General features: G+C 51.3%; 9 protein-coding genes across 9 annotated transcripts; 4 read left to right on the top strand and 5 right to left on the bottom strand.

Moving 5' to 3' along the window:
- Positions 1 to 1,211: 1,211 nt before the first annotated feature.
- Positions 1,212 to 3,335, bottom strand: GCG54_00010872 (Dehydrogenase patE; the record flags this gene model as incomplete). Its single annotated transcript, XM_045410784.1, has 4 exons — positions 1,212 to 1,613; positions 1,669 to 2,157; positions 2,213 to 3,039; positions 3,212 to 3,335. 4 exons carry the CDS (start codon positions 3,333 to 3,335, stop codon positions 1,212 to 1,214), a joined length of 1,842 nt encoding a protein of 613 aa, XP_045260349.1.
- Positions 3,336 to 5,890: 2,555 nt separating this feature from the next.
- GCG54_00010871 (uncharacterized protein) lies at positions 5,891 to 6,621 on the bottom strand (the record flags this gene model as incomplete). The annotated part of the gene is made up of 2 exons (XM_045410783.1): positions 5,891 to 6,028; positions 6,091 to 6,621. 2 exons carry the CDS (start codon positions 6,619 to 6,621, stop codon positions 5,891 to 5,893), a joined length of 669 nt encoding a protein of 222 aa, XP_045260348.1.
- Positions 6,622 to 7,677: 1,056 nt separating this feature from the next.
- On the top strand, positions 7,678 to 8,140 carry GCG54_00010870 (uncharacterized protein; the record flags this gene model as incomplete). Its single annotated transcript, XM_045410782.1, has 2 exons — positions 7,678 to 7,949; positions 8,014 to 8,140. 2 exons carry the CDS (start codon positions 7,678 to 7,680, stop codon positions 8,138 to 8,140), a joined length of 399 nt encoding a protein of 132 aa, XP_045260347.1.
- Positions 8,141 to 9,508: 1,368 nt separating this feature from the next.
- GCG54_00010869 (uncharacterized protein) lies at positions 9,509 to 11,333 on the top strand (the record flags this gene model as incomplete). The annotated part of the gene is made up of 4 exons (XM_045410781.1): positions 9,509 to 9,602; positions 9,658 to 10,455; positions 10,516 to 11,050; positions 11,120 to 11,333. Coding segments are annotated over 4 exons (1,641 nt in total), but the record flags the coding sequence as incomplete, so codon positions are not given.
- Positions 11,334 to 11,549: 216 nt separating this feature from the next.
- Positions 11,550 to 13,616, bottom strand: GCG54_00010868 (Pantothenate transporter liz1; the record flags this gene model as incomplete). The annotated part of the gene is made up of 11 exons (XM_045410780.1): positions 11,550 to 11,702; positions 11,765 to 12,311; positions 12,367 to 12,559; positions 12,611 to 12,872; positions 12,931 to 13,027; positions 13,083 to 13,156; positions 13,210 to 13,235; positions 13,303 to 13,339; positions 13,396 to 13,409; positions 13,462 to 13,521; positions 13,577 to 13,616. 11 exons carry the CDS (start codon positions 13,614 to 13,616, stop codon positions 11,550 to 11,552), a joined length of 1,503 nt encoding a protein of 500 aa, XP_045260345.1.
- Positions 13,617 to 15,430: 1,814 nt separating this feature from the next.
- On the top strand, positions 15,431 to 17,377 carry GCG54_00010867 (uncharacterized protein; the record flags this gene model as incomplete). The annotated part of the gene is made up of 2 exons (XM_045410779.1): positions 15,431 to 16,544; positions 16,602 to 17,377. 2 exons carry the CDS (start codon positions 15,431 to 15,433, stop codon positions 17,375 to 17,377), a joined length of 1,890 nt encoding a protein of 629 aa, XP_045260344.1.
- A 56-nt stretch (positions 17,378 to 17,433) lies between these two features.
- On the bottom strand, positions 17,434 to 18,814 carry GCG54_00010866 (Histidinol dehydrogenase 1; the record flags this gene model as incomplete). The annotated part of the gene is made up of 2 exons (XM_045410778.1): positions 17,434 to 17,697; positions 17,744 to 18,814. 2 exons carry the CDS (start codon positions 18,812 to 18,814, stop codon positions 17,434 to 17,436), a joined length of 1,335 nt encoding a protein of 444 aa, XP_045260343.1.
- Positions 18,815 to 19,413: 599 nt separating this feature from the next.
- Positions 19,414 to 20,581, bottom strand: GCG54_00010865 (Bifunctional pinoresinol-lariciresinol reductase 3; the record flags this gene model as incomplete). Its single annotated transcript, XM_045410777.1, has 4 exons — positions 19,414 to 19,713; positions 19,764 to 20,090; positions 20,150 to 20,434; positions 20,498 to 20,581. The coding sequence occupies 4 exons, from the start codon at positions 20,579 to 20,581 to the stop codon at positions 19,414 to 19,416; spliced, it is 996 nt and encodes a 331-aa protein (XP_045260342.1).
- A 2,857-nt stretch (positions 20,582 to 23,438) lies between these two features.
- On the top strand, positions 23,439 to 25,321 carry GCG54_00010864 (uncharacterized protein; the record flags this gene model as incomplete). The annotated part of the gene is made up of 7 exons (XM_045410776.1): positions 23,439 to 23,643; positions 23,694 to 23,770; positions 23,825 to 23,898; positions 23,952 to 24,145; positions 24,198 to 24,817; positions 24,954 to 25,043; positions 25,121 to 25,321. Coding segments are annotated over 7 exons (1,461 nt in total), but the record flags the coding sequence as incomplete, so codon positions are not given.
- Positions 25,322 to 25,888: the final 567 nt, after the last annotated feature.

Genomic DNA, 25,888 nt, shown 5'->3' with positions numbered 1-25,888 from the left:
TGTACTAGATAGATTGGGCGCTCCCGCAACTCGATCTAAACAACAATAAAGAGAATCTGCAAACACTTTGGTTCCTCCAGTGCCTTCGTTCCGTGATGTCTTGGTTGCAAACACTTGCCGTTACGCCTATGGCACTTACAATGGGTCCGGCGAGCGGTTGAAGCACGAAACGTCGCGTGGTCAGCCTCAGGAAAGTGCTCAACGCATGGTTTTCAGCCGATGTTCGCATCCTCTCCACTCCACTCATTCATGCCTTGCAAAACCCGAATAGCCTATCAGCACGCCTGTCAATGAAACGCCTTGGCTCTCTTCTCAGCTTTGATCAGCTCTTGGTCTTTCGCTCTCTGAAATCTAGCTCACCACCCCGACCAGATCGCAGGAACATTGCACGGAAATCTCGTGGCATTTCCCGAGGATTCCCACCTTCCGGCTGCGAAGGGGTCCCTGCTCTCCCGCCTGGTCAGCCATGTGTTTGGCCAGATCCTCCACACCATCCCCCCTGGGGCCCTTGCTTCCGTGCTTGTACTCGAAGGACACCGGGATGAGGGTTGGGAATTGTAGGGAGGGGAGGCCTCTTGCCTCTTAGGGCAGGGGGTGAACGGGGTGCTGGTTAGTGGCGTTGGTGGTTGCCGACCCGTGCCGATGGGCCAGGACGACGGTAGCGGTAGGGAGATGGTCTGTCTCTAGTTTGGTGCTTTGGGGGCCGGGTTTTCCGACGCCAGGGACCCGGACAGACGGTGCGGCGCGGCATTGGCATTGGTTATGGACTACTTTGTACTTTGTATGGTATGGAGTGTGGATGCCGGCATTGCGAGTTGGGATTGTGAGGGTTAAGGGTTGTATGAAGGAGTTGTATCCTTTCACCTTTGATGGGGGGAGGTGAGATGGACGTGGGATGGCAGCAGAGTGGCCATGGGGAAGATTCTTGGCGGCGGTGGGATGTAACTGTACGTAGAGATGTCGTCTGGTCGTTCGGGTGATGGATGGATCTGCGATGTGGATGCTGCGGGATGCGGCGAATGTTGGGTTTCCTTTACGAATTTGATTCTGGTGCTTGTGAGCGTGTTGTATCACGCTCACCATGAGCTAGCTGTTCACGATATCCAACGAACGCAACCTTATCACCGTATGAGAAAACCCAAACTTATTTACGACACATTATATTCCAAGACACCTCACTCTAATTACAGCATATCACAGCCATCTACAGATTACAAATCACCCCAATCCTCCCTAATAAGATCCGCCCCCTTCTCGCCAACCATGTACACGCTCGCCACAATATTAACATCCGGCAGGATCGGGATGATGGAGCAGTCCACCACACGTAGCCCGTCGACGCCGTACACGCGCAGCCGCGGGTCGACGACGCCGCCGTCAGCCTCGGGCAGCATCTGGTTCGTCCCCGAGGCGTGCCAGTTGGGGATCGTGTTCTGGCGGACGTAGGCGAGCACGGCGTCCTCGTCGTCCTCGGCGACGGCGGTCGCGCCGGGGGAGACCTCGCCGTGGTCGGGCCCGACGGTGAAAGCGGACATGCGCGGGTGGGCGAGGATCTTGCGGAGGTATTTGAAGGAGGCGAGGGCGATTTTGCGGTCTGTTTCGTGGGCGTAGTACTATTGGGAAAGTTAGCTTTGTGTTCACGGAAGATGGGGAGGGAAAGAGACGCACGTTGGGGTTGATGAGGGGGAACTCGGCCATGGAGTTTGAGCGCAGCGTGACGTTCCCGCGGGACAGGGCGACCATGCTCGACGCAGTCAAACTGATGTACGTCTCGTTGGATTTGGGGGTGTAGTACGGCGTCGGGCCGGAGGGGTAGAAGACGCTTTCGAAGAGGTATTCGATGTGGGACTGGTTGCCGAGCCCTGCGGCGAGGATGGACTCGGCGCCGATGGCGCGCAGCTCGGCGGCGGAGAGACGCTGAAAGGCGTTGGTGATGCCCGAGGGCGCGGTGTACTCGCCGGTGAGGTTGGCGGCGAACTGGTCCTGGGCGGCGCGCAGGGAGGCGAAGGTGGCGGCCATGTCGGTGGTGGAGAACTCGGGCGTGGAGAGGGCCATGATGGAGAAGACGGAGTGGTCGTTGAGGTGCTGGCCGACGTTCTCGTTGATGTGGACGGGCGTGATGCCGAATTTGGAGAGCTGGGCGGAGGGGCCGATGCCCTTGCGTTTTGTGTCAGTGACGGTGATGATAAGAAGGGGAAGGGGAGTGGCTTACGGAGACCATGAGGAGTTGAGGCGAGTTGAAGGCGCCTGCGCTCACGATGACTTCCTTCTTTGCGGAAACCTCGTAGACGATGCCGGTGGGGTGGTCCATGAACGCGACCCCCGTGGCTTTGGGTTTCGCTCCCGTGGTGTCGAAGTTGATCTTCCACACGGGGGCGAAGTACAGCACGTCGAGGTTCTTGCGGCCGATGGCCTGCTTCAGGTACGAGTCGTAGCTCGAACTGCGGTGGAACTTGCTGTCCAGGTGTCCCGTCCCCTGCTTCACGCCGGTGCTGTTCCCCGTGTTGTAGTCCTTCACAATCGGGATCTGCAGCGCCTCCGCCGCGGCCTCGATGAAGCCCACCCCCGACGGCGGGACGTACCCCTGGAAGCCGAGCTGCAGCGGGCCGTCCGCGTACGCGGCAGGGTCCCAGGTCTTGTAGCTCACGTCGAACCCCTTGGCGGCGTGGTCGTCGGGCGGGTTGAAGGAGGTGCCGCGGACAAAGAGCGGGTAGACGTCAGCCCAGCCCCAGCCGGGGTTGCCGACGCGGACCCAGTCGTCGTAGACGGAGGCGCTGCCGCGGCCGTAGTAGAAGCCGTTGGTGACGGAGGAGCCGCCGAGGCAGCGGCCGCGGTGGTAGCGCAGGATGCGGCCATCGAGGTGCTCCTGGGGCGTGGTGTAGAAGGACCAGTCGATGGCGGTGCCGCCGAGGAACTGGTTGCCGCCGGGGGCCTTGTAGGCGGAGACGACGTCCGGGTACGGCCCCGCTTCGAGGACGAGGACCCGGTTTTTGCCGGATTCGCTCAGCCGGTTGGCGAGCACGAGGCCGGCGGTGCCGCCTGGGGGTTGGGGGTTGCAGGTTAGCGTTTAGCCTTTTATATGGTTCGATTCCTATATGTTGTTGTATGCTGTCCCTTTTGGGTTTCTTGGTAATTCTTGAGATGGGGGACGGGGATGGGATGAGGGACAGGTAAGGTGCGAGAGCGAGAGCGACGGGGCGATGTCACGTACCTCCTGCGAGGATGAAGTCGTACTCATCCTCGATTGTTTCGCGGTCGATGCCTTTAAGCGGTGCTGCAGAGGTGTATGCGACGAGCAGCGCGAGTGCGCTCTGCAGCGTGACTTGGTACTTCATCGTCGTGAGTCCTGCGCGATGGACTGGGCGCAACCTATGAAGCTGGGAGGCCGGCGAAAGAACGAAGGAAGTCAGGGAGAAGCAATTGATCTGTCGACTGACAAGTCTCGGTGACCCTCTTCTTGGATCTCAGGAACAGGAAAAGGGGGGCTTCAACGGAAGATATACTCCTGGCCATCATCATCACCACCACCATCACCCACAATCTCTAAACCGTTGAGACCTCATTCTTGGTTGGATGACTGTTCTCCAAGACAAGAAAGCCTGAATGAACGCCTTTCCAGTTTGCGCAATGGCCTGCGTCATCGTACTTTTGCGCGTCAGCCCCGGGCGAAAGCGAGGCGTGCCGTCGGCGTGCTTGGCGAAAGGACGAAATGTGTTGTTGTTTTGGTCTCGGCGCATTCAATAGCTGGAAGGAAAATCTGGGGGAGCAGGGATTTGGAGGAGAGTTGGAGCAGGTGTCAGGCTTGATAGCTGCGGCGGCATCTGGGGAACCTTTGAGTGTTAATTGACATGCTTTCAATTCTGCATGCTACTAACATCTTTCGGGTAGATGAGATGTCAGCTTGACAGAAGCTGACATCTCCAAGAGGCAGAATTGAGAGCTCTCGCAGCTCAGCAAGAACCGAAACCCATCTTTCTGCAGATCATGTGGCACCAGCGGGGGAGAATTGTGGCACAGCAGCCTCTAGCAGAACACAATTGAGACAGGCTACACTCAACCAGCTGCCTACATTGTGCGCAGGATTGAAAACGACGTATGTCAAGACATTCCGCCGACTGGGATTCCCGTCTAGCGCCGCGTCCGCGTGCCGTTGCTCCCGCGGTTGGTAGTTAGGTGCCCCGTCCCGCGAAAAAAGGTTCGGTCGGACAGTATCGAAAGTTCAGCAAAAGCAAGCCACCTATAATAAGTAGCTTAAATTAAGGTCTCTTGTCGTCCAAATGCCGGGAAGAATGACTTGCTGCTTCCCTTCTTGGCAGTTTGCTGATGGAAATTGTCCTTCCTGGTCCCAGGGCGGTAAGATGCGGGACTTGGCTGGAGAGAGCCAAGATGCGTGCTGGAAGGATAAAGGGCCGATGCGAAGCTCCCAGCTTTTGCCCGGCGTGTTGTGTACGACCTGCATTGTGCTTTTCCCCGCAGGAACCCCAAGCCGCTGCCGAGCCCATAGAGGATCGGTGTGAGATTAGGGTGTCACGGGAGCGGTGATCAGGAACATGCCCACTGTGAAGAGCCATCTTCCCGGTTCAATGCCGCGCCTCTTTGCAAAGTAGGCTGACTGAAGGCAAATGGTATTTGTGTTTAACCTTGTTTTCTAGGGGTTGCGACCGTATTTCTCGTGTTCCTCTTAGATCGAACAGGTCTCTACCGAGCTGGCCGCGGGGGGTACGTAGAGGATCGCGTTGGCGGCTTGGCCATGCGGGCTGCGGCGCCTCGTTGATCGGCATCTATTCCGCCTTTGGCAACTTGAAGTCGCCTGCTCGATGTGATGGTGAGCTTGCTGTCTCACCTAATCCTGCTCTTGTGCAGATGGAAAGCTTGGAAATAGTGAGACTTGGGAGTAATGGAAGCGCTTGACTGTTGTTGCCTGCGTAGAGTCAGGCGATTGGAGGAAAGGACAATACCAAGCGACGGCAGAAGATCAATAGTATGGTAAGTATGTGATATCAGGCGCAGTGTCAGATTGATGGAGCGTTATGCTCCGATGCTGGCAATATCTGCCTTGCCATGTGCCCAGATGTCGCGTAGCTCGCCATAGTCTATCTCAGGGAACTTAGAAAAAAGTCCGTAGGGCTTTCTCGGGGGCTTTACTACTCAGAATGATGCGTGAAAATCGCTTGGGATTTTCCCAAGCTCTTATTGTATTGGCCGAAAAGAATTTTAACGACTTTGTTGCTAGAAGCCGTGAAAACAAAAAATTGTGTGACGTTCGGACATGACGCCGCTCATGATTTTGACTCTCGTGTACTGAGCCAGCCATAGACCGATGGTAAAGTCCAAAAGAGACCGTAAAGAGTGTCTGGAGCCATCTTCCCTCCCAGGGCTTTCCTCCTCCTTCTGCAACCGACCCGTTCATAGACGCCCCATCAATCCATTCCCTCTAAACATATTCTTCTCCATCCAACAAGAACCCCAGCTTCTAGAAACTTCCCTGCTAGCGAAGTTCTGCGTGACTGAGAATTAGAGAGCAGAGGCTCCTTGAGATAACTTTTCAAATCATACCTTGTCGTCCTTTGGTTGTCTCTGTGCCCTATCTGGTCACATAACCTGAAGATCCAATCGAATTAGGTCTTCTCTTTCAATATGGCGGGTGTCGTCCACTGTCCTGTAGACACGAGCCTCCACGGAAGACCTCAATTATCGCAGAGCTGGGCGGTCGAAGCCCCGCCCAGTCTACGAAATTGCTCCTTCCGACATGCCCCTCGCGTCCCTCGGACAGGTGCATTTGGAGTTCCGAGAGAAAGTCCCCATTAGGAGCCGAAAGAGCAGCACTTGACTCCATCATCCAGGTTCAAACGACCCCTGGCGGAAGATCTGATCTCAGCGGCTAGCGAGGTCAGATAATCAGCAGGGCGTCGCCAACCAAGTCAGTAGAGTAGCAAGGCTGTTTCCCCCGGCTCCGTATATGGACCTCCTCCCGAGACTTTGGACGCACCCAGGCGAGGGACTCCGGGGGCAGACCGAGTAGAGCACACTATCAAGGGTCATCTTGATCACATATTTGGTATGGGGTATGAAGGGGGTTTGTAACGTTACCAGAAGATCAATGATGCCCAAGTGCTCAATCACCTCCTCGGCAGCGTCGAGCCCGCCGTCCTTGAAGACTGCGCCGACTACTGCCTCCAGGGTGTCAGCTTTGGTGCGTTGGGACACCATCCCCTGCTGGGAAGGATTTCTGACGATGCACCGGGTCAACCCGACAGTGTCGCAAAGCCTAGCTAGACGCTCGTTATTCGCGCACATCTGGATCCGGGCGTTGGTGTTGCCTGTTTCGGCAGTCAGAATGGGCCTGAGGCCTTTCTTCCTAGACTTGCATAATGGCTTCTTTGAGAAAATACCGATGCTAATGTTATCTTCAACGGACATCGTGACAATGACCACCGAGATAATTCTGTCGCCGAGTCCCGCGAGTTGCTTGTTGCCCTCGCGCAAATTTCGGGTGCCCACTCTCGTCACCGGAGATCCTGCGGCCTGGAGAGCTTCCCAGAGCCATCGAGGGTTTTTGAAGTCGTACCCGAGGATCTCCTCGGCATCAGACATCCTCTTGTCGGCTTGGAGAGAGTTCATTGTTGTTAGAGGGCGGTGGTGAGTATTCAGAGCAAAGTATGGACAGCTTGTCAGTTCAAGTATATGAGATTTACCAGACTGTTTGAGAACTTCCGGGGGTTTGAGGGGTTTTATTCTACCACTCGTACCCCTCTCCAATAATCGTCATATTCCAGCCACCAAAATGACCACTGACCGTACAATGGACGTTTTCTTTTCTTTTTCTAAGACCTGCATAGCTAGCCAGCCACAAGAAAAATGGTCTATGCCACTTTCTACTGAACCATGTCTTCTGAAGGATATGAACACAGAATGATAGTCAAATTACATGCGCAGACTGGCGCGACAGTTAGAAAAAGCCTAGGACCTTTCTTTCTGAAAGGTGATAGTTTAGGGGGGGAGCCCTGGTAACATAGATAGGGTTAGGAGGAATGCCAAGATTCAGTCATGGCCACGTTTTGAAGTAGGGTAGGAGATGATCTTCATTTGTTATGTGAATTTCAATGGAAGCCTGACGCGACGCTCTCATGTTGAAGAAGCTTCGAGCCCACCCAGTAGGGGTTTTCACATTAGGGGAACAGTAAAAGCACCTCGGTAAGTGCCCAATTCAGTAGCTTCGCAGTATACGCACCCGGAATGACTGCCCGCGCTGACCCCAACTCGCCCATTGTGGCTGTCAGCCTCGTTGACGATGGCTTCGTTGCCAGCAAGGTCAACAGCCTCGCCCGCGTGACTCACGCAGAGATGGCTTCACACGCGACGCTCTTATCATTGGCCCAACTTGATGGAAGTGAGAGTTTTTCCCAGACATTAAGTAAAGCGCTATTGCCTTCCAAAATGGGATGCTTAGTATCTGGACGCAGGCTCTGACTCACACTATGCCGGAGTTAATGTTTAATGTTTACTAATCAAACAGGATTACAGTCCGAATCTCGGAGTCCGCCTCGTGGGCGGAGTCCTAATGTGTCCGTTGCTTTATTCAATAGATGTCGGCTGTAAAAGGATTCAGTTGAACAAGATTTCAACAATGGAACACTGGCACTCTCAATCATACAATCTCTTCTATCAATAATCAATATGACTGTTCACCATGTCAGTCTTGCAGCTGGACGATCTAGTTTCCAGGCCATGCGGTCGTTTTACATCAAGGCTCTTGCCCCTTTAGGGTACGCGGTGTCCTACGAAGACAGCAATCTCGTTGGGTTCACGGGGAGTGATGGTGTGTCTGACTTCGGCATTCACGCTATTACAGAAGTCTCTCCAGGGTCCAATGAGGCATCCAGTAGAACGCACATAGCGTTTCAGGGAAACAGCGCTGAGATGATCAACAAATGGTACCAGGCAGCCATGTAAGCTCACAAATCAAGGAAGACCTATTCGGCGCTGTAGAGTAATGCGACTAACTTTGGGAAGACAGGCTGGCGGTGTATGCAACGGAAAACCTGGAGAACGCACTGATTATGGAAAAGAATATTATGCTGCATTCATTCTCGACCCTCTAGGGAACAACATAGAGGCTGTACATTGGAATGCGTCATGAGCGTGAAGGATTAGTCCCGCCAGATTCCGCGGCTGGAGAATGCACGGTCTGTCATCCGAGGGACAACCCTCGCTAGACCTACAAGGGAGCAAAATGATGCTGATGACCAGCGCTTCCGCAAGTGCAATCAAGTCAATTTTGCCCCCTATACTTGTCAACTTGGTGATCTTTTTCCTAGACTTTGATTATTGGCTAACTTGCAAGTTAGTCAAGTCAATTCCTATAGCCCCCTACCCTACCTAATATGCCCTCACATATGCCCTCACGTATGCCCTCATATACCCTCATATACCCTTATATACCTATATAAGTGGGGCAATAGCTAATCTATAGCCTTCTATTAGTTAGCTATTTATACATAAGACATCAAGGCTAATAATTCAATCGAGGGGTGTGAAATTGCTTACTTGGGTAGTGGCGATGGCGTCAACTTGGCCGATTGGCTTGTATTACTTGCCAAGTGACTTGCACTTGCGGCAGCGCTGCTGATGACCCGGCGTTTGGTACTATGAAACGGAGACCTGGCACAACAGGCGCTTCGGCTTTTGCTCGGTATATCAAAATACTTCTAGTCGCCCATAGCTGGTTGTAAATAGGCCTTGCATCTACCTGGCACATTATTATCAAAAGGGAATAAACGTTACCGTCATATTTTGAAATGCACGATCTGGAAGTATCATGTGAACACCGCATACCGGTTGTGTGACGATTCAGCTCGCTATCTCGGCGCCAGCGAGACGGAAATCGAGGCCAGTATACAACTCCGTGGCTTTGTCTCTCCGTTCGAAGCTATTTTCTACCGGAACCACTGGGTCATTTTCTCCATGAAAGACCATTTCAGTAATGATCAGGCCGACCTTCTTGTTATCAACCTGGAGCCAGCACCACTCGAGTTTTCCTAATTTAAAGTAAAAAGTCTCTAACATGTTTTGATACGTTGCAACCAGCTCAACCCAAAGACTTCAGTTACTTCTGTTTCCCTGTGAAGGATGATACCATAAGATAAAGATGAGGGGTCTTGCTTATTTAATTAAATATTTCAGTCATTGCCCACGCCGACGTTCTCTCTTTAAGGCAACAAAAGTTCTTTTCTGCCTTCAGGTTGCAAGTGCGTGGGCCCACTGTGTGTCAACGTCTGAGTCACTGTGAGGTCTTATTATTGATAAAAATGACAGGGGTAGGGTTATTCGAGAGGGGTAAGCTGGTATGATGGACGTATCTCAGCTGAGCTCGCTAGCCAATTTTCGACTCTTCAACCATTTCAATGCCACTACCTTTGATAAGTTGCGGCCGTAACCCAGTATAAACGTCTGGACTCAATCATGTCTACAGTTGAGGGATATTCCTTTTATGACGGCCTGCCGGCAGTGGGAAAAACGGACTCGCATCTTGCTACTCGAACCGGGGGCTTACGATGACCCTGTCAGCTGTTCATTATATCTCATGTCATTTCAATCTGCAGGTAAGTCGAGATTTTGTGACTGAAAAAGAGATAAAGGTACTAAAATAGGTCCAAGAATACGAAGCAATATCTTATGTTTGGGGGAGCACACAAGATACCGGCTCCATAGTCTGCCAGGGTCTCGAGATTGGTGTGACAGCAAACCTCGTCCAGTCCCTGCGTCAAGTCAGATATGTGGACCACCCGCGACATCTATGGGTTGATGCGCTTTGCATCAACCAGCGAGATCTCCACGAAAAGGCGTTTCACGTGAACATGATGGGGGAGATCTACTCGCATGCCTGGCGGGTCATCATTTGTCTCGGAGACGACGGACACAATGGCGAGGCTGCAACAACTGCTTTCGACGCGATCAGAGACTATAAACGTCTTGCCGCCAAGTATATAACGCAATCTCGGATAGCTGACGGAAGTGGCTGGAAGCCGGCAGATGATGAGGGTGGTTATGGTCTCATCACTCGCGAGCGGCTACTGCCTGCTGTGCAGATCTACAGAAAGCCGTGGTTCGGACGTGTCTGGGTTCTACAGGAAATTGGGCTTGCTGAAGAGGCACTCCTGGCGTACGGTAGCTCAACCATCAACTTTACTGAGATTATGGACTTCGCCCAGGCATGGGCGCAAACGGGCAACGATTTCACTGGCGTTTACTTCAGTTCCGGCTACATCTGGGGACTCTTCAATCACATCTGGGCCACCTATGCCGAGAGCGTTGACCGGTTGTGGTACCGATCTTCCTTTATCCTTACAACTTCCGCGCGACAGGTAATAAGGAAAAACAAGCCGGATTATGAGGACGTGCTATTCAAGGCCAGACAAATACTTAATACAGAAGGCTACAGATCCAAGGGATTTTGTCTACGCGTTTCTTGGACACCCACTTGCAAAGTCGGATGACGGACAACTCTTGGTGGAGGCAGGAACGGCAGATACGATGCAAGCAGAGGCGAGAACCTGTTGACTCAGGCAACGAATATCAAAGCCCGGGTATTTGCTTCTTGCCTCGAGACGTCTGTCCATAGTGTCGACACGATATTTCTCTGTGGCAGGATAGCCGGAGGAGAGCCGTCCCTTGACGGTAGTGCGCAAGTTGAGAATGCAGATGCCCACCGTCTGGCTACAGAAGCAGCACTTTGCAACCGGCCCAGCATCGCGGAAGAATACTGGGCCCTGCTAGAAGCCACAGAGAGGAGTCATGGCCTCGCCTATGCGGACAAGGCTCTCGCGTTCGCCAGCACCCTTTTACACGCATGTGACGATGATAAGGACCCTGCATCGATTGCTAGGAGCTCCAGCGAGTTTTGCAAAGAAAACTGTCCCACAATCCAGGATCGCCTTGAAAAGCACGAGTGGCTCAAAGAATGGACTTCGGCCAAGACTCACTTCATACCTTTCGTACCACGTACGGTTAGTAGCATAAACGGCGAGAAATTCTTCACAACGAAGAAGGGGTACTGATATGCGCGAACATTTCTTGAAGAGTATGCTTTGAATTCCATTCTCTTGCTAACCAACCGTAGTGGAACAATTACCCTGTTGGTCGAGCTCAGCGATTTGATATGCATTATTCCATCTGTTCAGACACCGCTAGTGATGAGGCCCGTTGAGGGAAGAGACGGGGCATTTCATATCATTGGCTCATCCTACGTATGTGGAATGATGTACGGTGATGTTTTCAAGACACCGGAGCCGGGTCACTGCTCCCCAGAAGTGTCAATTATTCATTTCGTGTGACGACCCTCAAACAGCAAAGATAGACAGTTTTGGATTGATCAAGACCGTATTCCTTCATATTTGCAGTGCAGCAAGGGTTGCGCTGAGTTACGAGTCCATGTTGATTTTTGTGTAACTTTGCTACGATGCGTATTATACTGCCACCAAAAGAATCTCCATGAAGACTTACTTTCCCTGCCTTGATGCTATTCAACGATTCAAGCTTGTCTTTGATTATTACAGAGTGACAACCTTCTCAGAGCTGACGTTCTTCTTGCCCTCCAAGCTATCCGTCAACTCAATACCCGAAGCCTTGGCGCAGACCTCAGGCGACGCCTCCGAGTCCCCGGCCGTGGGATTTCCATACTTCTCAAGCGTATGAATGTCAAGCTGTTGTGCAGAATATTAGCGACCTGTTCTCCTACTTGACGCGATAAGGTACCGTGGCTTACCTTCCGAACGACAAAGACGTAGCCCAACATGACGAAGCAGCAAACAATCATAACAATGCCACCTTTCTTCCAGTATGGGGCCTCATCAGCTGCGTAGAAAACGATACCCCAGAACGTATACAAAGTCAAGGAGAGGACGTTCATGCAGTAGACTGTGACACTGCGGACCGCGTCGTCGCCAGTGCGCTGAAGAATAATGCTTGCCCAGCCAAAGATCAACGGGTTGACCATGTACGCCGTACCGGACAGGTAGAAGGCGAAGAAGGTTCCAGCAAAGGGAAGGGTTGGGACCAGGAGCATAATGGCGCAAATAAGCTGCAAGAAGATAGCCAACACGGCCATGGGGACGCGGGTGCCGGTAGCGTCCATATGCCAAGCGGCCAACATATTGGACGCGATACCGACGGCCTGCACACCGAGTGGGTAGGTGTTGATTTGGCTTTGAGTGAAGTGCGATGACTGGTATTTCAGCCAGATAAGGAAGTTGTTCTGAACGGCATAGGCCTCAAGGGTAGCGCAGACAGGAGACCAGAAAACCAAGATCCAACTAGGTAAGTGTCAGCGAGGTTTGTACAGCATGGAAGGGGAAAGGAAAGACGTACAACATGGGCTGCAGGAACAAGCGCTTCATGAGAGAAAAGGGGTTGATGCTATGTCCCCCTTCCTTAATGGGAGGCAGACGAGCAACAGCCATTTTCTTCTCAGACTCACTCAGGTAGGTCGCCTTGGTGTTCTCCGGAATGTCAGGGAAGAAGAAGAAGCCAAAGAAGGCAATGGGGAGCGTGATGATGCCATCTAGGATTTTGTCAGTGTACTTCTCTGACCGAGGTAACAGGCTTTGCTTACCAATGAGGAAAACCCACTGCCAGCCACCAAGACCACCGAGTCCTCCCATGCCCTTGTAGATGGCCGCCATCATGACGCCAGCAAACATGGTGCCGACTTGACCGGATGCTGTGAAGATGGCTGTGCGCTTAGAGATCTCCTTTGGCTTGTACCAAGAGCCGATGATGTAGATGGTGCCCGCGTACGTGCTTGCCTCAGCCAGGCCAAGGAAGAAACGGACGACACAGAGCTGGGTGACTGTCTTGCATGCTGCACTGATCATCTGGCCGATGGGTTAGTACCTGCCGTGACCACGCAGTTATCAAACATGTGAAACTTACTGTGAGGGCAGCCCAGACAACCACCATGGATGGAAGCCAGATGCGGGGCTTAATCTTTTGAATAATCAATCCATGAGGAATCTGGCCGATGGCCATCCTGTGTGATTGTGTCAGCATATTCTGACAAGGAGGTGGCAGCATAGCCGACTGACCCTGCAGTTGTAACCGAAAGGACCGTGTTGTAGTCATGGCCCTTCATGTTCAGGGCCTCACGAAGGCCGGCGACCTACGCATTGGCAATTAACATTATAACGTAGATGATGGAGCCAGAAAACTTACATATGCATTGGCAAAAGCAGCACGGTCTTCAGCATTGGAGAGGTAAGCTCACTATCCAACTCATTGATCACAAGTGAGTGAGGCGGCTCTTACCGAGGAAGTTGAAGAAGTAGCTTAGACAGCAGTAAGTCTGTGAACGTTGTTAGTCGAGAGCCCTTCTGCGACCGACCGAATACGGTTACATACAAGGATGAAGAAGTCTAATGTCACTGTCAGCTTCAGTCTACGGGTATATTCGCCAGGATGACCTACCAATCTTCTGCACGAGCTTCCTTTCCTCCCTGCTCTTTGCTTCGTCACCCAGGAAGAAGACTTTGGCCTCCGAGTCAGTACCAATCTGGGCTTTGGTTCTTCAGTACAACTCTACCTCGGATCTTCTCCCCGACAGAACTCTTGTCAGCTGACATCTTTGCAACTGCCTACGCGGATGGGCGAATGGTTGTGAAAGACGGATGATCAGCTTTACAGCAAAGAAGGGAGACAGAGGTATATCAAACAGCAACGGCGCAATCTGATCCATCCCATAAGATTATCTCCGAATCTGATAAAACTTTTCCATCCCACCCACCTGGCCTCCTGCTGCGGGGACTTCCCTGGAATCCCTGCCTAATGGCGCATATATTCACAGTGAAGATCCGAGCTTCGTGGAGCTCGTTTAGTAGCTGACATATTGTGACAAATGATTCTGACTGGGCGACACAGCCAAGACACTTGGGGAGCGTTACCTCAAAGCATACCGAAGATGTCAAGCGAACCTGTCTGGCCTGTCGCATGGCTCCCCTTTTGGCAGGTTAAGTGTAAGCGAACTCCACTGATGGGCAGGGAGATGGCGTCCGTGAAAAATGAGACCGGCCCAGGCTCGAGTCATACGCGGACACGAGGAAAGAGAGACCTGACTTCGGGAATTCTTTCCGACGAGGCGACGAATAGGCAGGAGGCCCAAGGATCGTCCAGTGCTTTTCTTGGCTTTAACATTATCAATCTTTCATCTGACAAAGATCAAATCGTCTGGCGCTTCTTATCAGATAAAATCTGATAATCAGGATACGGTCGAGTCGTGGACCGGGCCGGTGTCAGGGCTTGAAGCTGGGGGAGGTGTTGGACTTTGCGTTAAGCTTTAGCATATTTTAGCAGATCTCCACCAGTTTGAACTTAAAGTCGTCCCGAGAACCGCCCCCACAGTATCCAGGCTCCCGGTTTGGCTCCGGAGTCTGGGGCGTCGAGGGTTCCTGAGTCGAGTCAAACCCGCCTCAAGGACCGAAGCCGCAACTGTGCTCAAAGTCGCCTTCAAAACCAAAGGTTTCATCAATTATCAAGAAGAAAAACAACTTGTTATGCATGATGCTGACAATGACGAGAATCAAGTGGTACAAGGAAGGAAAGACAATTGCCCCGATGATGCAGGGGCTGAAGAGACAATCGTTCCAATCGTGCAAGTGAACAGGCGAGCTCCGATGTAGCCGAGCATCCACGCTTCGGTGCTCGGTGTTAAGACCCGCAACCAACTTCAATCTCTTGGCTTTTAGTCATGAACCAGACTCGTGCTTTTGGTCGCAGAAACAAATATCTCACAAACGGCTGCCCACACGCCTTCTAGAAAGTCCATATGGACGTAACATTTCCCAGTGTGCCACTCAGTAGGTGTGGACTGAGTTGAAACCTGCCACTTGTTGTGTCGCGAACTAGGTACTATCGGTTTATGGCTTAGTCATGCGCATGACTGTAACGAGGGGTGTTTGGCATGCAAGTATTCGAGAAGTCCGGGTTGATACACACGTAGCTAAATATGCGATTAAGCTGCTTAGTCTGGAACCGAGGAACTCTCGGTTGTTTCTAAGCCATGGACCTAGCTGTAGATGAGTTCATCCAGGGCATGCGTGTTCATGGTCTCATTTCCATCAATTGTCCGAGATGAATTCTTCATCTGAGAGCGCACGAAAACCCCTGAGGCGAATGCCTCAATCTCGCAACAAAGCTTGCATTCCATGCCAGAAGCAAAAGGTTGAAACCTGGGCCTTTCGTCGCGGAGCTGTACTGACCCCGCAACTAGGTCCGGTGCCGAGCGAGTGACGATGGCACCCCTTGCCAAAGGTGCCAGAAAAGAGGCATTCAATGCCATTTCAGCAAGATCCCACAATACTGGAAACCTAGCGGCAATGAAGCTCTCCAGTATGATTTCGTCTCCTCTTGGTCGTTATTGCTATTGACATGTTGAGCTAGGATGACAGTGGCTGAAGACCTTGAGACGCTACGCGATGCAATCAACAACATCCTGGCGAACAGGAAACAATCGACACTTGGGCCTCTCAAGACGAGACCGGTCTTCCCGCAAATGGAACGAAGTCCAAGTCCCTCGGCATCCGTGGCGTCGGATCAACTTTCACAGAGTGGTGGTCATTTAACGGGCGACTCACTGAGCATGCGCACTCAAGACAGAGCGTCGGTAGAACCTTTGACCCAGATACCCATCAAGTCTCTATATGAGATCACGCGGCTCGAATCATTACGTTCTCGTCAAGTATCACCATCGTCAACGAATAAGAGAACACCGGCTGGCGTGAACGGTCCTCGCGATCTGGTTACAGAAGGTAAGATCAATCTCGTTGATGCCAAACGCCTTGTTCAGAAGTTCCTGGACCAAACGGACCATTATCTCTATGGCGTCACTACGATATATCAAGACCTGGATGGTATTCGTAATGCGTCGCCGCTGCTGTTCACGGCCATTTGCACCGTATCAGCTCTCCATGAGCCCCAAGGTGAATCGCTTTACCGCACCTGCAGCCTAGAGCTTCGAAAGCTTGTAACCAACTTTGTCTTCGCCCCACAAGTGAGCATGGGCGACTTTCAGGGACTACGTATCGCCTCATTCTGGTTGAGCGACATGGCGTGGTCAGTCTCTGGCCTGGCCATCCGCCGAGCTATGGAGTTCCAACTTGGGAAGGCATTCGACTTTGTCATTGGCACCACCACTATTCAGAAAGTCTCTCCCCACAGATTTCAGCTTGGGAGCCGAGAAGAGGCACAAGAGTGCTTGAGAGTCTGGTATCTCTACTACATCTGCGACCGCCATCTGTCAATTCTCTATGGCAGACCCTCAAGCTTTGGAGACCAAATCTCAGTCAACAAGTGGGAAACCTACCTGAACGCAGTGCCCGAGAACAGCACCGACGTACGGCTGGCAAGTCAGATCGAGATGATTCTGATACTGGACAAAGTCACCGGGATCTTTGGTACAAACGTGGAGGTTTGCATCCCTGGTCACTTTCACACCCAACTACAGGGGTTCAATCGTCAACTTGACCAGTGGATCATGGCTTGGACAGGCCGATATCGTGAGTTTCCATCTCGCAACTCAACTTATGATGGCCGGGCTCTGACCACGTCAACAGGACCACATGAGAGGATAGGCAACTTCCCAGTGAAGGCGCTTACACTCCACTACCACTTTGCAAAGCTCTTTGTATCTTCTCACGTTTTCCGCGGCCGATCGTCTCATGCTGGCGGTGAACCGGTTCCCCCTGAGTACTCTGACATGGCTCAAGTTGCCGTCAGCAGTGCCAGCGCTATTGTGGAGCTCATCATACACGACGTCGACATTCGAGCTGCTTTCGTGGGGATGCCTCACTACTGTCATACTATGATTGCGTATGCCTGCTCCTTTTTGCTCAAGCTTGCGACCAGTCAGCATGACAAAAGCTTGAATGCAGAGGAAACCTTCCGTGCGATTCGAAAAGTGGCAGACTTCTGTCAGAATGCGCAATGTACGAGCTATCATCTCGTGCACTGGATGGGAGCAGGCCTACGAGACCTGGCTGCGAAGTGTGAGAACGCCTTATCAAATCAGTCAACAGCTCCGAAAGCTCGCATTGGAGTCCAGGCCGAGGGGACGGTAGTCCAAGACGACATGTCCATGCAGCAGGCACACGAAGAGCTTGAGACGAGTCTAGGCATCTCCATTGAGCCTGGAAATGCCTGGGATGCAGCAAGAGGTGACGCGAGCTTCCAATGGGGAATGGGGCCAATCGATGCGTCCCTGGGTAACATGAGCTCGAGCTTCATCAACCCGACGTTTGACCCGAACATGGGGTCTGAAGGTCCTGAGGCAGGATGGGAATCACTACTACCAACATTTGATCTTGAACACATGGGCTTCGGGTTACTTTGATTCTTGTAATCTATAGGTCTAGCTTATAATGACAGAAACATTGCTTCACTACTATCTTAAGCTCGGACATCATCCTCTGCTGTCTTGATCCATGAAATGGAATCTTTCAGATACGTCGACGCACGCAGGTCACCAGAACGAGCATGAGCTTCGAAATTCTCGGCCCGAGCAGCGCGACCGCATAGCCGTCCTAGCTCACCGCTGGCCTTCTCACTGACGACCTCTTGATAAGTGCATGTCTTGAGATACTTTGCAACCCAAAGGCCGCCACTGTAGCGAGCCCCCTTTCTCGTTGGCAAAACATGGTTTGTTCCAATACACTACAGTCATTAGTATTTGGATCAAACCAGGCAGATGCTGACTTACCTTGTCACCGTAGCTGACACATGTTTTCTCACCCAAGAAGAGGGCTCCGTATTGCGTCATCTTTTGCAGGGCGTCTCGCGGCTCTCGTGTGAGTATCTGAACATGTTCCGAAGCAAAGGTATCGGCGACCTTATAAGCCTCATCCAAGTCATCGACGACAATCACCTCGCCGTGGTCTTTCCAGCTGACTGCAGCAATGCCTTTGGTTGAGAGATGCTCCAGGCATGCACCCACGTAGCGGACAGTCTTCTCTGCCACTTCTTGAGAAGGCGTGATGAGAACCGCCGGGGTATCTGGACCATGCTCGGCTTGAGAGACCAAGTCTGTCGCAACAGTCATTGGGTCCGCGTACTCGTCGGCGACAATGAGAATCTCAGTGGGGCCTGCCACCAGATCGATACCAACCTCGCCGTACAATTGACGCTTGGCTTCAGCAACGAATGCATTACCGGGACCGGCGATGAAATCGACCTTCGCTATAGTCTCGGTTCCCAAAGCCATGGCCGCGACAGCCTGAACGCCGCCGAGAATGAAGATCTCATCACAACCGGCAAGATGCATCGCTGCAACGGTGGCACTGGGAATCTGACCAGAGATGGGAGGGGTGCACCCGATTACACGGGGCACGCCCGCGACCTTCGCAGTCAGAATTGTCATGTGTGCTGAGGCCAAAAGGGGGTACCGGCCACCCGGAATGTATGCGCCAACTGTTTCGATAGGGATATTCTTTTGTCCAAGAAAGACACCCGGTTCGCTTTCAATCTCAAAATCTCGTATGCTGTCTCTCTGCGCCTGTGCAAATCTCCTCACATTCTGCTGGACCGTCTTGATGTCCTTGATGGTCTGAGGGTCGACTTTTGCAATGATCTCCTGGATTTGTTCCGATGACAGCTTGAACGTCTTAGGCTCCCACTTGTCAAACTTCTGGCTGTATAAGCGGACAGCGGCGTCACCGTTGGCCGAGATGTCGTTGATGACCCCTCGAACAACGTTGGGAACGTCTACCGACGGAGCTGAGGCAGTGCCATTCGAAGCTGCAGCACTGGGCTTCTTGACATGTTTCGGAGCCATTTTCTAAACGAGCAAGTCCGTAATAGGAATAAAGTAATAGTTCTTGGAGACGATGTTATTGGAAAGGGAGGAGCGGGGTGTGAATACGATGCACTTGATCGAACAGGATATGAGTTTGTTTTGTATTGCAGCAACGCTCGACATGAAGCAAGAATATTGCATTTCAAATCAAAGAACTTTCCGCTGTCGCATTCATAGGTCCCGATGAGCCGGAATTCGATCCGGCTGTTCAGCGAGGTACGGCTTTGCCGCCACTGTTTGCGAAGTGACCAATAGGCCGGCGAAGTTCTCCGCAGCGCTCGGGTTGTGGGGTTTAGGTGTCTCGGTGAATTTCGCCGAGCTAAGTCCCAGCCAACGTCTGAGTCGCCGAAATTCCCCGACCCGTCAGCATGCGATAAAACAGATATCGAGCGAGCTTCTAAAGGATCACTTTCTGTGAGGTTATTTGTGGATACTTGCATTGAATGTGTTCGACGTTAGATGTCCTACTCACCCCAACATGTAGGGGCAGGTCCTCGTAGTTTTCCAAAATCTGGTTGACGAAAACCATATGATCTTTCATCTCAACTCATTCACGCTATTCTTGTGAAGTATCTACTTTAAGCTTGCCCAGCCGCGGCTTTCTTCTGAGCAGCTTCAGTCATCTCGCGCCTCTTCTTCTGGAAAATGGGCTCAAGATTTCCATCCAATGCTTCTTTGCAGAACTCTTCAAATGGCTTCCCAGTCAAGTCTGGGTAGAGCTCCTTGCCGATTTGGTAACCCAGATAACGGGCATACTCGGGAGTGTTGTCCCCTCGAAGACCCCAAGACTTGCGGTACTGCAACACAGACAGCTTGTGAGGGTTGGCTTTGTCATCCTTCGCCTTCACCATTGCGGCCTCGATATCATCAGACGACAGCTGCATTATGTCAGCTATAAGTCAGTGAGATGAGAACAGGAGGTACGTACGTATTGTCTATCGAGCTTCTCTCCGCTCAAACTTTCAATGAGGTCGTAAACTTCGTTTTGCGAGATCAATTGGGTGTATGCGAAAACCTTCTGGTTCAGGGTACGAGGATCCGCAACGATGCGAGCGACGTATTTGCCAATATCCCTTAGGTCCGTAATAGCAGACTTGACAGTGCCATCCCCTGCAATCCAGTTGTCAAACGGGCTGGCGACAGCATCAATGCGACCGGAAGCCAAGCGAGGCAGGGTAATCTGGTACCACCAGCCGACGTCAATGACGGTGTAGGGAAGGTAGAGTGTTTGGACATGGTCTAGGACATCCTCTTTCTGTGTGTCAAAGCTTAGCAGTTGTATCTCCTAGGCTCATCAGGAACGCTAAGTATTACCTGGTCACGGAACCACAACATTCCTCTAGCCGGCATCACGGTCCCGAAGAAGCAGGGGACGAATCGACCGACACCGGCCTTCTTCGACGCGCTGGCAAGTGGGAGCTGCTCGAGGAGGCTGTCTGCAACGATGGCGGAAATGACGACATCGAAGCCAGTGACCTGCTTAACGATTTCATCCTCAGGTCCTGTGAGGTCGGTGGAAGCTATCTTGACGCCCCTTCCTTTGAGGGCATGAACCTCGGGCTTGTCAAGCGAGCCGGGTCGGATGAGAGCAGTGACGTCCTGCGTCGTGCCAGTCAGCATACGCAATAATCCTGGCGACTATCAAATTTCTCAAACTCGTACAAATTCTGTATCTGGAGATGCTAGCAGTCCATTCACAATAGAAGTCCCCGTCTCCCCGGTGGCTCCGACGACTGCGACCTTCATTCTTGCGTTGAATTTGTCGACGAGTATACTGTGCTGAAAGTGCTTTGCGTGAAAAGGTATGACTGTATTATCTCACCGACTGAACTTAAGAGAGTGTTCTTTCAATCACTCATGTTTCGATGAGAACTCTGGGGTTTACATAGAGATTTATGTTGCAAGTGACAAACTTGCGTGAAATGGATCCCTAGTTGGGGAAGTCGAATATCATTCGCTCCCGCTGCCAAGATGAAATCATTGCTACCATGTTTACAAAGCAGAACACAAAGTCCGCAGAAAAGCGGGGAAAAGAAACGGGCTGGCCCGGCTTGAGACACGTTGAACGGGCGGAGTTTGTGGGTTCTCTGAACCGGGGTCCCCGCTTTCGGTTTCGGTTCCGGAAAGGCACTGACAGTCCGAAAGGTAGCAGTGATGCCGGGAACAGCGGCGCGGGCCAACAATACTACAATAGATGCCAGGCTGACTAGTCAGACTCAAGCTTAGAACCTACGGGAAGATCATTCGCCAAGTGTGACATCGTTGTTGTTCGCCCAATGCAGATCGTGAAACCTTTCCGCATACGGACAGTCTTTTCTTGCTTTCATGACTCCTTTGCTGTTATCTCACACATAGTGAGACATCAGCCAATCTGACAGAAGAGTGAATGCTTCTGAGCTAATATATATTAAGGTAATGTTACTATCTCGAATTACAGAGAGAGGTTGGCTCGTGACGAGGTAATCACAAATCCAAGTCGATGGAATCCTGAGCTTGAACCCACTAATCAAATCTCAAACCTTTTCTAGGCTTTGAAATGTATGAACATTTGGTTCCCAGCGATGTGTTTCTTGTATTTGGCGAATGAATTTCCCGTGACTCTGTCTTCGTCGTCGTCATCGTCTGCTTTATCGTCGTCTACCCGGTGGGCACGCTTTTCTTCACACCAAGTGCAAAGGGATCCGCTGAAACAGCCAATTGACTACAGGAAGCATTGAGTACGGTCTGCAAAGTTTTACTTCGGTCTTGAACTCCGTAGAACTCGACTCGTTGAACCCGACTCGAAATCGATTTTATCATCTGTGCTCTTCGTCACCATGGATTTCCGCTTTGACGATTTTTGTCCCTAGGGCAGGTAAGTATGTTTCGAAATCAAGCGACGTAGTCCCACGTATAGAGCATAGCTACGAGCTCTAAAAACGAACTTCGCCGCTTGTCTGCGCTCAGTGCCCGATGCCCAGTCGCGGTGACAGAGACATAACCCCAGTATCCGAAAGTAATACTCTGCTGGGAGCATAGCAAGGCCCGGCAGGCTTTAATGAGAGCAGTGTGAACCCGCAAAGGTGACATGGTATTTGAAATTTAGACCTGGTACAATTATACACAGTTATTTCGAGGCTGTATAAGTTGCCAGTGAAGAACGAGCTGAAAACCTTCGTGCGGTCTTTTGGTTGACCTTAATATGCGTGCGATATATGTAAAAACTGTATTTGTGGACGCTCTCTCGATACAACAAAGATCATCACACACTCCATAGTGTCTGGTGTGTTTTGACATCATTGCTTGAGATGCGCGTGTGAATCAGGGAGAAACAGACTTTACCAATCGAAGTGTCCTAGATTCCTGTAACGCCTAGAGCAGGAGGAGTATAAATAAGCGTTTGATGAGGCTAGGGAAGAACTGATGTAGCGTTTCTGACCAAAGGATTATGTGCGAGTAAGCCGCATCCACACAAGAGGCTTTCGAGGCTCGGTGTATTTAGAGTCAGCTTCAGGTAATCAAGTTCACAGTAGTGGCGAGATTACTGCTAAGAGCACGGAGGATCCGATAAAAAAACAGATGATCATTCCATAAGTTCTTTCAGGTCTTGAGCCCAAAAGAAATGCTGGCTGCTATGACGGATGTGTACGCAGAACATCGCAGAACATCGCGCTAGGCTCAGAAGATGGTCTATAAACTACAAGGGAGGGAAGGAAAGATGCATCAGAAAAAGGACATGAAGCACTGAACATTGGCTGGCCGTGACGGACCAGATTACTATTCCAAACTCCGGTAGGATCATCTGGATGGAGCGAAACAACCCAACCCCCTCCCCCCCGGCCTGCCAAACAACCAGTTTGACAACGTAAAGTTGCCATCCTTCCATGCGGGGTGGGAAATCCTATGACCTGTGTTTCAATCCGCAATTTGGACAAGCCTCAATGAAACATCGATCGTAAGAGGGGGCGATGGTAGCCGAGCCTTATGATCAACCACAGTTGATTTTGGTTTCAATTTCCGGCATACCCTACAGTGAGTACCATGTTTAAGCGTGATTCTGTCACCGACCCACACAGCCTACTTGAATATTTCAAAGCATGATCACCACACACTGTATAAGAACAGTTTCATAGGCTCATGGCTGAGTTGAACATGCGTTCTTATCACATTTCCGCTGACATTTCCGGTTGCTTAGCTGCACCTCTCCTAACAGGGAACATTGGCGACGCATCACCTTCCCAACATAGCTTCCCCATGGTCCTCCATCTGACACCGTTTCTCCCAAATATTAGACGTTCAACCAGTAGGCTGATACTTCGTTGACTTGGCGAGAAGAAATGATGCAGCGAGGCGTCCAATCGTAGAGGGTTCTCTAAAAGTCGACATGGGTTCCGCGGCAGCCCAGACCTTTCCGCAGCCTGATTTGGCTTCCACTGAGCCGCCTGATCCGATTTTCTTTCTGTGCACACCTGATGAGTGCCTTTTTGGGACTAATAAAACGTTTGCTTTCCCACTAAGTTGGGCAATGATTTGGTGGTTTAAACACCAAGAAACGACCGAAAAGGAAAACAGCAACATAATCCCCTTTCCTTTCCAAAAGAGCGCGACCTAATAACGCATAAAGCCGGTCCAAGAAATCAAACCCAATACTGCCTCTGAGTGCGCGGCACTCACGTCTCTCGCCATTGGAAAGAAGCAGTCTGACAGCGTAACCACATATATCGAGAGAGTTCCAACCGACTCAGCCAGTCATGAAGACATGGTATTTCTGGCTGCTTCTCAGCAAGAGGAAGCAAACCTTTATTGTTACAAGAGCCCGGCCAGTAGCGGTGGGTCGTTTTCGCGTGCCTTCCTGATGAGGCTGTGCTAACTTGTCTAGCCGGTAACTGCTTGTGGGCGACCGTGAACCGCCCATTTTTGCCGTCCAACAGGGACGAATCGCTGAGGTTCCTCGGGGTCTGCTTGTGCTAAGAGCCTAACAAATCAAGACTGTATCTAACTACTACGCAGGAATTTAGACAAGGTTCGGCAAACCGTGCGCGAGGTAGTACCGAATATAATCTATACCCTTTCATTACCCTCGTGTAAGTAAACGTATCTTAAGCACCCACATCAGCCCCACGCTCACAGACAAAAGCGGTGCTCATGGATATGGATACGACACCCATCACAAGATCAGTCTCGATCGTATGATCTTCCGACAGATCATCAAGGATTTCGAGCTTCCAAGTATGAGCGAGGAAGTGGTTCAGTCCATTCATGGGGTGTTTTGCAGCTTCGATGAGGTCGAGGAGCAAGATGAAATCACTCACAGTCCGGTTAAGTCTCTCGGTATGTAATTCCAAGGACGCACGATCATGACGCTCAGTCACTGACTTCCCAGTAGTCGTCACCTTGTCCACCTCCAAGTCTCCGATGAGGCAATCTTTCCTCTCGATGAGACTCCGAGTCGTGGAGAAGCAGTGCTCAATAACCTGCCTTCTACTGGAGGGCAAGCGACACGATCTCTGCAGGGTGGTCAGCAACATCCTTGCTCGCACGGTAGATTTCGACTGGCGGCACCCACTGGCCTTTCTTGTCGCGCTGCTTCGGGACATTGGGCAGGCCTCAGAGGTGAAGCGAAAAGAGTTGGATGACCATATCGTCAAGATTGAAATGGAGACCAATACGTGTATTCCCCCGCCGGTAGAGGGTCAGCCGGAGCCACTCTTCATCAAGAAGGTCTGTTGGCCCGAGGACCATTACGAGTGTATAGGCCTCCTACACAGGTGCAACAACCAGCTCGTCTTTGCCACCAGGGCCGTTGACGAGGAGATTGAAGCGTGGAGGCAACTGCAGGGTCTGCTGGAGGATAAAAGTTCGATATGCAACGTTGAAGGACTGACTAACAAGAACATCCAGACCACAATGCTGAACACGGTCAAGTTCCAGTTGACTCACACCAAAAGTCGAAGAACTCAGATCCAGGGCCTTAGAGACCGCGTTGCCGTGCAAATTGAGTTGGTAAGTACTTCAAGTCTTGAAAGAACATGGGGTGAAAGAGTCCCCTGTCTCTTCGTTATCCAGACATTGAGACGGCTTTTGCAAATTCGGAGACCCGGTCAACATTCATGTTGGTGTGGCTGACAACATTCCCAAGATCCATAACATGACGGCACACAAGGAGGCCTCGCAGACTACCATGATTGCCATAGTCGCGCTGATTTTCGCGCCTGCGAGCTTGATAGCGGTAATATTCTTCATTTGAACTTGATTCCAAGTTCTGCAATATGAGTCTGGATGTTACTGATTGCGACTTTTACGCAGACCATCTTCAGCGCCGGTCTCTTCGCGACCGACGACCACTCCTGGACCACCTACATAGCATCTACAGTCCCTATCACTTTGGCCATCTTTATACTCGGTCTCCAATTTACGAAGCTCCAGGCCACGCTTAGGCAAGGGTGGAAAGTTGCAGTAGGGAGATGGCAGGATGTAGGACAAAAGGAACCAAGGACGCCGGTTTGAACAACTGTCTCGAGAACATCCGCTGCGACACGATGTTGTGTTCCCTCTAACTAAGTCTCTTTGAAGGTAGTCAAAGTTACATGTAGACATTTAATGAAATCAATGGACTGTCACGAAGACAAGGCCTTGGACGATGCACGGATGGTAGTTCGAGCGCGCAAGGGTCACATAATCATCCATTCATATACAGGCGCAGTAACTCAAGATATCCGAGACGGTGTAAAAGTTGCCAACGGGAGTGGAACTCAAAGGGTTATCCAGTGAGACACTTTGGACAATTATTCAGTTTCCTGGTGGAAATTTGAGTCAGGCGATTGGACATGAATTGGCCATTGCGTGAAACTGGTCTTGGCGGCTACCTTGAGAGGTCACGAAGGAAAGTTCGAAACGGAGTTGACAGCAACCTCGCCACTGGGAACTAACTTTTGCTAGACTGGAGTTGACTATAAATTTACAGTGCCTTGCAAATCGCTTGCGTGAAAAATACTTTCGCGGGATCATTTCTCGTTAGAAACACCAATGTTTACGTCCCCTTCAAATTCACTTAGCGTACTCACCTCACCCCTC

Source organism: Colletotrichum gloeosporioides (genome assembly GCF_011800055.1).
Source record: "Colletotrichum gloeosporioides strain Lc1 chromosome Unknown consensus_69, whole genome shotgun sequence".
Taxonomy (NCBI): domain Eukaryota; kingdom Fungi; phylum Ascomycota; class Sordariomycetes; order Glomerellales; family Glomerellaceae; genus Colletotrichum; species Colletotrichum gloeosporioides.
This window is presented reverse-complemented; position numbering and strand designations above follow the sequence as displayed.